This window comes from Vitis riparia, chromosome 6, assembly GCF_004353265.1.
Source record: "Vitis riparia cultivar Riparia Gloire de Montpellier isolate 1030 chromosome 6, EGFV_Vit.rip_1.0, whole genome shotgun sequence".
NCBI classification, from domain to species: domain Eukaryota; kingdom Viridiplantae; phylum Streptophyta; class Magnoliopsida; order Vitales; family Vitaceae; genus Vitis; species Vitis riparia.
The window spans coordinates 4,207,204-4,218,742 of NC_048436.1; the positions used below are offsets into that span (position 1 = coordinate 4,207,204).

The 11,539-nt window shown below is 31.0% G+C and overlaps 1 protein-coding gene across 1 annotated transcript; it reads right to left on the bottom strand.

The window, feature by feature from the left end:
* Positions 1-1,338: 1,338 nt before the first annotated feature.
* LOC117916344 (ruBisCO large subunit-binding protein subunit alpha) lies at positions 1,339-5,247 on the bottom strand. The gene is made up of 8 exons (XM_034832296.1): positions 5,102-5,247; positions 4,483-4,666; positions 4,006-4,127; positions 3,653-3,860; positions 3,401-3,546; positions 3,001-3,307; positions 2,088-2,539; positions 1,339-1,860 (listed from the first exon to the last, which is right to left on the bottom strand). The coding sequence occupies exons 1-8, from the start codon at positions 5,153-5,155 to the stop codon at positions 1,573-1,575; spliced, it is 1,761 nt and encodes a 586-aa protein (XP_034688187.1). The 5' UTR covers positions 5,156-5,247; the 3' UTR covers positions 1,339-1,572.
* Between the last annotated feature and the right edge of the window lie 6,292 nt (positions 5,248-11,539).

Genomic DNA, 11,539 nt, shown 5'->3' on the forward strand with positions numbered 1-11,539 from the left:
AATCATGCTACAATTATTTCTCTCTTATTCTCCACATAGCCACCAAACTCTCGTTTGAGCTTTTTGTTCTACCCATAGACATTCTTTTGTTCAACTTCTTTCAATTTAAAGCTATCTTAATGTCCTCTTCGGAGATAGTATCTCTATCATGCATGATTATATCCATAAGTGTTTATTTATGAATTACTTGCTCAACGAGTGTTCATAATTAACACAAATCAAACCAAAGTCTCCAATGTGAACAATGTGCTGCTAGCCAATGACCAATGAGGCTACTTTAGCTTCTAATATATATATATATAGAAATAATTTATCCCCCTAAATTTTTTCTTAAGTTAAATTAATTTTAATTATTTTATTTTTCAAATTCTATTTAATTTAAAATATATAAACATAATAATAATCTTATTAACAAGTCTTCTTTATATATTTTATATATTAATTAAATGCAAGAGAAATATAAACTTGTAAAAAAATATTAATATTTTTTAACACAAAAAAATACATACATATATAATTTTTTATATCTTGTATATGAAACATATCATCACTTTAGTATTGAAAGTATTTTAGAAAATTTTATATTATTTTTAAATGTCACAAATTATTATATATATGTATATTATTTTTATCAATAAAACAATTTTAATATATGTATTATTATTTTTTATTTTTTTAAAATTTCTTATAGTTTTTTTTAAACCTTTATATGAATATTGATCAATTTTTATTTAACAATTTTTTTTTTTTTTTCCAAATTTTCATCCAATATTTCCATAAAATCCATGGACTGATATATATATAAGATTTCCAACATTTTAGTGCTCGCTCTGAAGGACCGAACCTTTACTATAACATGCACAAAACTTGGCTGACATAGGCCATTAGGGCGTTTCCATGTGTATCTTCTTGGGAGGTCCATGAATAGCTTGTAGAAGTCCAGACAGTAGGCTGGGTAAGTTGCTTATTAAATAAGAATCTGAAGACTCTTGAAAGGATTAAAGGAGGAACCACATGTTGCGTTAAGCAAGCCACACCAGGTTCTTCGTTAGGCAGATATCACCCACCAAAAACTTCAATCCTTTAAAAAGTAATCCCAGGAAAATAGGTGTTTTGAAAAAAAAAGTGAAAGAAGTATGATATCAAATATCATAGCTACATTTTCCGCCTTCTCTGCCTCCTGTGAAAATAATACCAAAGCCATCTTTAACAGTAATTTAGTTTGTCAGTATGCAGTGCCGCCAGCCCATATGGAATCCCTACCATTCGGTTTAAGTTGAACCCTCTACCAGGCCAGACACATGAAAGAGAAAACCAAACCAATTGACTAAATAATGATGACCAATAATAAAGGACACAACCAGGGTGGATTTTATGATGCAAAAGCTATTAACAAAGTTCTATACCTGCTACTACCATATTAAAACAGATAATCAATGTCTAAATCCGTACAAAAAGGCCCCATTTGCCTCAATCAGAGCAGATTTTTTTCCAGCATTTCTTTTCGCAGATTCACTCCCCTGAAAAACCCTCATCTCTGAAATCCTAATTAGGGCTAAGAAATACTAGCAATCATATGGTAAGACCTTGTGGGGGAGCAGCCACAGGTGCCTTTGGCTTGGCCTTTTCCACAACAATGGCTTGTGTGGTCAGAACCATTCCTGCAACCGATGCTGCGTTCTGCAAAGCACATCTGGCAACCTTGGCAGGGTCAATGACTCCAGCCTCCACCAGGTTTTCGTATTTGTCTGTCATTGCATTGTACCCGACTGCCCATTCACAAGCCTTTATCTTCTCTACAACCACCTCTCCTTCAACTCCAGCATTGTGGGCTATCAATGATGCTGGTGCCACCAGTGCCTGCATGGAACAGATTGGTTCAGCTCCATCTCCCAAAAACAAGCAGAACAAGACATGGTCAATTACTAAAGTCCTTGTTTGGTGTCATGAGAATGATTTACCATCAAAGTCCATATTTCAACAGATTGAATTGTTGGACAAGCTAATTTAAGTTCAGTTTAATGCTGCTAGCTAGAGCATGCCCTTCCTAAAATGCCTGATAGGAACAAAGATTTTACAATTGTTACCTTCTGCACAATGTCAGCACCAAGACGTTCATCTGCATCTTCGAGCTTGTCCTTAATTGCAGGGACATAAGTTGACAGGTGAACGAATGCAGCACCACCACCAGGCACTATCCCTTCCTCTATGGCAGCAAAAGTTGCATTCTTAGCATCCTCAATACGAAGCTTACGGTCCTCAAGCTCTGTTTCTGTTGCAGCCCCCACCTTTATAACAGCAACCCCACCTGACAATTTGGCAATTCTCTCAGCCAGTTTTTCTGTATCATAAACGGAATCTGTCTCAGCCAACTCTTTTTTTATCTGAGCAATCCTAGCCTGTATCTCATCCTTTGATGCAGCATCAGCAATGATGGTGGTTGAGTCCTTGGTAATGGTCACCTTCCTTGCCAAACCAAGCTGCTCAACTGAGGTATTCTCAATAAGCAAACCCAGATCACTGGCTTGAAACTCAGCTCCTAAACAATGAAAGGAATAAGATCAGCCCACCAAGTAAAAACAAAATGAAATGCATTCATATCAGTCTGATAAGTTAAGATTGTGTGGCTTCTCATGATATGCAGATTTCTTGAATAAGGGAAACAGTTAAGTCACTTTGGCAGGTTCTCTATAATCAATGAGCTTCAATTGAAAAGGTCCTCTAGTATCAACACCTTTTTGAAACAAAATAAAATTGTTCTAAGAAACTCAGCATGTTACAACCTCTTCTACTAAATTTCTCATTCTACAAGAAAATGCCAGACGACCATTTTAATAATGTCACCCAAAGACCACATGAAGTATCCATGATCCAAGGTAAATAACAGTAAATAGTCTAACCACAGCACACTTAAGGATATGGAAACAGCAGAAGCTCATGCGTACAAAGTAAAATAATAATCACACTTTAAGCACATTATGTTCCAGAGAACATCAGTACCTGTCATAATAGCAATATCTTGAAGGAGGGCCTTTCTCCTCTCACCAAAACCAGGGGCTTTGATGGCAGCAACATTAAGTATTCCCCGCAGCTTGTTCACAACAAGAGTAGCCAAAGCTTCTCCAGTGACATCCTCAGCAACTATAAGCAGAGGAGATCTCAGCTGAGTGGTCTTCTCTAGCAGGGGAATTATGTCCTTTATTGTTGAGATCTTCTGATCTGTGACCAACACTCTTGCATTCTCAAATTCAGCAATCAGTTTCTCAGGGTTTGTAACAAACTGTGGGGAGATATATCCTCTGTCAATCTGTGGCAAAGGGTCACAACAACAGTCAAATATAAAGTATAGAAGAAAGGAAAAAAAATAAAATCTAGTCACACATTAGAAGAACATTCAGACCTCCATTCCTTCTTCGACATCAACAGTTGTTTCAAAAGAGGATGATGACTCAATGGACAAAACACCATCAGGCCCAACTTTATTAATTGCATCTGCAATCATGGACCCAATGAACTCATCGTTTCCCGCAGATATAGAAGCAACAGCTGCAATGCAAAAACAAAAAAAAAAGGTTATCCATGAAGGGAATCAATAAATAGAGTCCTTTAATTTTGGAGCAAATTGACCTAAGACACATAGCTAGCATACTACCTTTGATATCGTCACCGCCTTCAACAGGTCGGGCTTTCTTCTCCAGCTCCTTCACTAACTCATGTACTGTTTTGTCAATTCCCTTCTTTATGGAGACTGGATTTGCACCAGAGGTAACACTCAACAGGCCCAGTTTGATTATTTCTCGGGCAAGAACAGAGGCAGTTGTTGTGCCATCACCAGCAGAGTCATTGGTTTTACTTGCAACCTTTATAAAAGGTTAAAACACATTAGTAAACAAACAAATCTAAACTCCAAAGTAACAGAATTTGACATCAACAAGTTATAGAAGATTAGAAAAAACATAACCACTATTTTCGAGTGGGAAAACTGAGAAAAAGGAAAGGTCTAACCTCTCTAATGAGAGCTGCACCAGCATTTTCCATAGCATCAGCTAGCTCAATAGCTCGAGCAATTGTTACCCCATCATTCACCACCTTGGGGCTCCCGAATTCATCCAGGACAACATTCCTTCCTTCAAAATGCAAAATAAGTTTTATCAGTTAATTCAAGCATTCATCCCTATCACCTCTTCCCAATCATCCATAAGCCAGGCTACAAGCATAGGGCCATTTCCTAGCCTAAATTCCATGACAACAATGATCAAACCATCCTCGCAATATAATACCTCAAGAAAAGAAACCCAGAAACGCAAATCACAAAAGAAAAATTTACTATTTACAAAGACATCCCATTTGCAACAATCAGGTTTCCAATCATATAGCACCTAACCACACCATAAATTCGCAAATCTATTTCAAACATCAAACTAGAAGGCAAAGTACAACAATATTCATGCCGTTGATTTGTGAAGAGAGAAGAAAAGAAACCTCTAGGACCAAGAGTAAGCCCCACGGCATCTGCAAGCTTATCAATGCCAGCCTGAAGCGCCGCCCTTGAACTTTGGTCAAATGCAATTTCCTTGGCGGAGGCACGAACCACAAACCGATTGTTTGATGGCCTGTAATTAAATTTCGGCCCTTGTTGTTGGTTCACCCTCCTTCTGAAGCTCTCCTGCGTCGATATAATAGCAATAATGAGGATACTATCAATCATCAGAAATGATAATTTTGAGATTAAAACCCAATGAAGAAACGAATATTTTGGGAACAACAACAATTCAAAGACCCTGCACAAATTTTGTGTATGCTACCCGTATTACTTCCAGAGAATCCCCTAATTTTCCCGAGCATCTAGAATTCGGTTGAGCTATAGAACCCTTTTGGCAATACAGAGATTTTTTTTTTTTGATAAGTTTTTGACAATACAGAGAAATTACAAAGCAAAAATGCCCAAACCTTCCAAAACGGATAACACAACTCACAAAACTATTGCTTCAACCACGGAGAACAAATGACTCAAGAAATGATTTTATCTTATTTTCCCAGCCGTTTCCAGAGCAACCAAACAGAAAATCCGAAACCCAGAAACAGTCAGTTGGGTACATACCTGTTTGGGAGAGCGGATAATTGACGCTGTGGAGATAGCATTGGCGGAAGCCATTAGGCCTTTCGGTGGTGAAAGGGTTTTTGGGTGGTGGTTTGTGGATAAGGACCGAGGAGGCGAACAGAGTATAGTGTTTAGTATTTGGGAGAACTAGGGCTTCATTGTTGTAATAAGGGGGGTGTGGGGGCTTCCAGAAGCTTCCGACGCTTCTAGAGCCGTTGAGGCTCTATGGACTCGCCCTTCGTGCCGGTCTACATATTTTTATTTATTTTTTAAATAAATTTAATATAAATATAAATACATAATATATATGTTTAGAAAAGAAATAAAACAAATAAAGTTACAACAATAAAATTTGAAAGAAACAGGTTAACCAAAAGTAGATGAACTTTTAGAACAAAGAAAGATAGGATTATCGAAAGAACAAAAATTAAATAATCTTTTAAAACAATTTGAAAACTTTAATTTAAAAGAAAAATTAGTAATTAGAACCAAACGAAAAATAAATCATTTTGAACAAAAAAAGTTTAGCAATAAAACCATAGAAATAGAAATAGTGGAAGCTATAAACCCTAAAGATAATGTAAAAGAATTTATCGAAGAAAAATTAAAAAGGGTAGAAAAGGAAGTAACACCTTACAAAAAATAATTAGTTCAAAATTCTAAAATAACTAGATTTTTAAATCAACATATTATAAGTTCAATAGGAAATATTGTATATTTAGACTTAGTCTCTTAAAAAACAAAACATAAACTATTAAAAAATAAAATCAATAAATATATGCATTTAGGAATAATACTAATAGGAATAATAAAACTCCATCGTAAAGAAATTGGAGCACTTACAAATATTAACCTTTTAAATACTAGAAATAATACACTAAGACGAGCTCTTTTAGCTAAGACAAAAGTTAATATGAACCAAAATTATGTAGTTCTTGGTTGTATACCTCAAATTTGTATAGATCTTAAGGAATTCACAGAAAAAATAAAAATAATTATAAATACTAAAAGTTATGATGTGGAATTAAGAAGTAAGAACCTTAACATAATTATAGGATTTATAGGAAAACCACTAATGCTCTTAGTTTGAAATGTATGATGGAATTTGATGATATAGTAAAAACCTTTGGAAATAAGGCTGTAAATATGATAGAAGCAAAACCTGTAAAGATAGACTATTTGTTAGGATGGGAATGAGAATTACCCCAAATAAATAAACCAATAATAAAATATTCAACATCTAATAGTTTATATGAAAATCAAGATAGAAGTGCAAGTATAACTTTTGGAAACTATAAAACCGTAAATGTAGAGGTAGAGTCAAATAGTGAGATAAAATTTATAAATATTATACAAGAAGATATTTTATTAAACATCAAAATAGTAGAAAACCTATACAAAAATTCAGAACTAGTTAATATAATGTTAGAAGAATTTAATAAGCCAATGTTACTAGAAGAATAGGTGGATCAAGAAAACTTTGTTGATATAATGTGCAAAAACTATAAAGACAAACAAATAATTGAACAACTATATAAAACAAATTTGATAAAAAAAACTTACCGATATAAAAACAATAAATCAATTTATTAATCAACTAAAAACTAAAGAAAACCTAGAAACAATTTCAAATGAGTCAGTAAATACAATAAATGTAGAAAAGGAATTTGTAAATGTAAAAACTGAAATAGTAAGGTATAGCAAGTCATACAGTAAGCCAAAAAAACCTCAATGGAAAACCAAAATAGAACCTTCTAGTTCTTTACAACCAATATATGAATATGGAATAATATTAGACATAGATAATACATAAGACCTTAAGAAAACCATAGAAAATTGGGAACAATCCTTAAATCCGGTTGGTGTAGTAGTATCATTTGAAAATCAACAAGAAATTTATGAATTTTGTAAAAGCACCCTTGGAGGAACCGTATTACAATTCTTTAGAAACATGAAACAAGAAAACAATAGTTATTTTCAAGAAGTTAGAAATAATTTTAGCATATTTGTATTTATAAATTTAATAAAACTATATTTTTTAGGAACAACTCAAGAAGATATAAAGAAACTTGCTATATATCTCCATAAGTTAGAACAAATGAAATTATATGACCTTTCATATATAAAAAAATATGAACACAAATTTAGGAAATATGCAATCCTTGCTAGAGTAGATAGAACCCCTGAATATTTAAATATATATATATATATATATATATATATATATATATATATATATTAAAAATACAAAGACCTGTAGGACTTAGAATATGAAATGAATTTTCGACATCCGAATATAAAAACTCTCCTAATATAAGTGCTAGAATAGAATTTGTAAAAAATTGGTCAGAAAGAGAATGTGTAAGTATAGGATAAAGAAGCCAAATAAAGAAACAAAATGTAAATTAACAACTTTGTAGAAAATCACATATAGGAGAAAATCTAGACATAGGATGTAGAGAATATAAGTTCAGAAAACCTAAGAACTACAATAAATTTTTAAGAAGAAAGTAAAAAATATTTTCTAAAAAACGACCTTATCAAACAAGATATAAAAAACCTAAAAAGTTTTGGATAAAAAGATAAAGAATTAAGGACATAAAAAGGCAGTGTAAATGTTATTTGTATGGTCAGGAAGGTCATATAAGACCTGAATATCCTGAACTTAAAAAACCATCAAATGAACAAAGTAGAAAAACCCAAGCAAAAATCAACCTAATAAATGAGTATCAGGTAGATAGTGAAAAAGAAGAACTCATTAGTGAATTAGATTTTGAAAGTGAAAATTCAAGTGTATATAGTATAGATGATAGTGAAACCGAAAGAGAAGAAATTTGTATGAATAATGAAAAAAAGGAAAATCAACCTAAGAAAACTTCTTTAAATTTAGAAAAACTTGTACAACCTTTAGAAAGTAAAATAAATCCTTATATTGTGGAAAAATTTATAAATAATAATTAAATGAAAAATCTCGGAAGAAGAGGAAGGCAATTCAAACACTAAAGAAATAAAAGAACCATTAAGTCCTGTAAAAACAACTATATAAACAACATAACAAGTAAATACGACAAATAAAGTTAAATCTATCATTTTCCCAACAAAAACCAGGTCTATATGGAAATGACCTATTCATATCATAATTTTGTATTGGTTTTAGGATGAAAACTAACTTGGTTATTTTGTATTGTTATCCCTCCTTGTATAGAGTGTACAAAATTTAAACCTAAAATGAAAGGATATAAACTTATAGTAGCTACAAGATAAGTTTGAGGTAACACTAAGGTTATGTTGTTAATTATGATTGGTAAATTTGAAATATACTTGGTTAATATTAGTTTTTGTTGACTATATTGGACTAATTCTATTGGTTGAGCAGTGTTTATTGGTCTTCCTGAGATACTAAAGTTTCAAATAAAAGGTTTTTACTGGTTCTAATATCTAACATTGCATTTACTTTTGATTCTATGGTTTTTAATTTAATTGTTGTTGGGAAAATGATAGATTTAACTTTATTTGCCGTATTTGCTTGTTCTATTGTTTGTATAGTTGTTTTTACATGACTTATTATTATTATTATTATTTTTATTTCTTTAGAGTTTGAATTGTCTTTCTCTTCTTTCGAGATTTTTCATTAATTATTATTTGTAAATCTTTCCACAAATTATAAGGATTTATTTTACTTTCTAAAGGTTGTACAAGTTTTTCTAAATTTAAAGAAGTTTTCTTAGGTTGATTTTTTTTCAATAATCATACAAATTTTTTCTCTTTCAATTTCACTATCATCTATACTATATACACTTGAATTTTCACTTTCAAAATCTAATTCACTAATGAGTTCTTTTTCTTCATTATCTACCTGATACTCATTTATTAGGTTGATTTTTGCTTGGGTTTTTCTACTTCGTTCATTTGATGGTTTTTTAAGTTCAAGACATTCAGGTCTTATATAGCCTTCTTAACCATACAAATAACATTTACACTGTCTTTTTATTTCCTTAGTTCTTTTTCTTTTTATCCAAAACTTTTCAGGTTTTTTTTTATCTTGTTTGATAAGGTCGTTTTTTAGAAAAGGTTTTTGACTTTCTTCCTAAAAATTTATTATAGTTCTTAGGTTTTTTGAACTTATATTTTCTACATCCTATATCTAGATTTTATCCTATATGTAATTTTCTACAAAGTTGATTTATATCTTGTTTCTTTATTTGACTTCTTTCTCCCATACTTACACATTCTCTTTCTAACCAATTTTTTACAAATTCTATTCTAGCACCTATATAAGGAGAGTTTTTATATTCAAATGTTGAAAATTTATTCCATAATCTAAGTCTTATAGGTCCTTGTATTTTTAATATATATTTATTTAAATATTTAGGGATTCTATCTACTCTAACAAGAATTGCATATTTCCTAAATTTTTGTTCATATTCTTTTATATACGAAAGGTTACATAATTTCAATTGTTCTAATTGATGGAGATATACTGTGAGTTCCTTTATATCTTCTTGAGTTGTTCCTAAAAAATATAGTTTTATTAAATTTATAAATTCAAATATGCTAAAATTATTTCTAACTTTTTGAAAAATATTTCTAAAAATATTTTTAATTTTATTTACAAATTATATATTTTTGTATTTAACTCATGATTTTTGTGCATTCAATAATAAGTTAAATGGAATTTAAAAAGAAATAATTAAATTTAATAAATTTATTACAAATTTATTTTAATATTTCATTTTTTTAAATATATATAAAATTTAGGTGTAAACATAAAATATATAAGATGTGGACCATCATCTTCAATAAAGGCATGTTTGCCGTAGTGGCATAAAGGTTCATTTTGACCAAATCTTGCTTTGACCCATAAAAAAATTGGGAAAATCTTGATAACTTGGTAAAAAATTGGTGGAAATAGGAAAAAAAAATCCCAATAGAGGTGAAAAAAAAATGAAAATATCGATATATTTCCCCATATTTCATGTTAGGATCTACCGATATCCGAGTATCGAAGATATATCCTGATTTTTTAACCTTAGTTATAGTTAATTTACAACTTCAACAAAATTCCCAAAATTATAAAATTTATTTTATGAGCAATCACATAAGAATTTGAAGCAATATGAGAGTAAAGAGGATTTCAAATGAATTGTGGATGAAATGAGATAAAACTGAGGTATGTAGAGGAAAATTTTAGACCAAATTAGTCGTTGGGATGCCAAATAACTATTAGAAAACATTTCCAACCTTTGAATTGTATCTAGATTGAAATCTAGCCATTAGATCATTAAATAGTCATTGAGGAACCATTCATAGTTGTTATATCGCCTCTAAGAGCAATTTTGGCCCTCATATCAAATTTCTAACCATTAGCGATTTTAATAGAAAATTAATTTTGCCCTATTTTCTTTGAAAATTGTTAGGATTTTTTTTTCCAAATTTTTGTATCATTATTAATTGATGCATTCAAATTTTGATGAAATATCGACTATATTTCCTAAAATTTTAATCCCTAATTATGACTAGCCCCAACAAGCACACTTTTTGTGGGGCTAGTAAGTAGTTTGTTGATGATGTATTTTTTTATTTATTATCTTGTAGTGTGGGATCTATGGTTGTTTATCTTCTTAGTGGCAAACATCTAGTGCCTGTTTGGGGTAGCTTTTAGTAAAAGGTAGAAGACAAAGCTATTTTTGTATTGCTAATTTTGCGCATGAGAACTATGTTTTAGATGTGCTTTCATAAAAATAAGGACAACTATAATATTTTCAAGAATTTCATTAAACTCTAATACATTTTCTCACATTTTTTTTTATTTATTAAAAGTAGGAAGTTTCCTGCTTTTTCAAAATGCAAGTTAATCACGTTGGTTATATGGAGTCTATGGTTAGGAATTTTATTGAAATATCTTTAAAAGTTATTTTTGGGATTCAAATGTTGCTTTTAGCATTTAAGAAGTCCTCCCAAATAATACTTCACGTAAAAATATCTCATACATGTTGCTTCTTGTCATGATACTTCATACCAAAATGGGATAGTTGAGAGAAAAAATAGACCTTTGTTTGAAATTACTAAAACGTTGATTTTCCAAATGAATATTCCCAAAACCTATTGAGGGTAAGTTGTCCTTATTGCGACTCATCTTATTAACAAATTATTCTTTTGAGTTCTTGACTTCCAATCACCTGTGAGTTACCTTGTAATTTATATACCCAATTTGATGACTACAAGTTGTATACCTTCCATAATTTTTGATTTTGTAACATTTCTTCATATTCATGCTTGCCAAAGAACAAAATTTGGTACAAAAGCCCTTAGGTGTGTATTTGTTGGCCATTCTTAATAAACAAGAAGAGATGTAGTGGTATCATTCAACTTTTAATTAAATTTTCTTATTAATAGATGTTACCTTTCATGAAAATGTACATTTTTTTTCTCAACCTT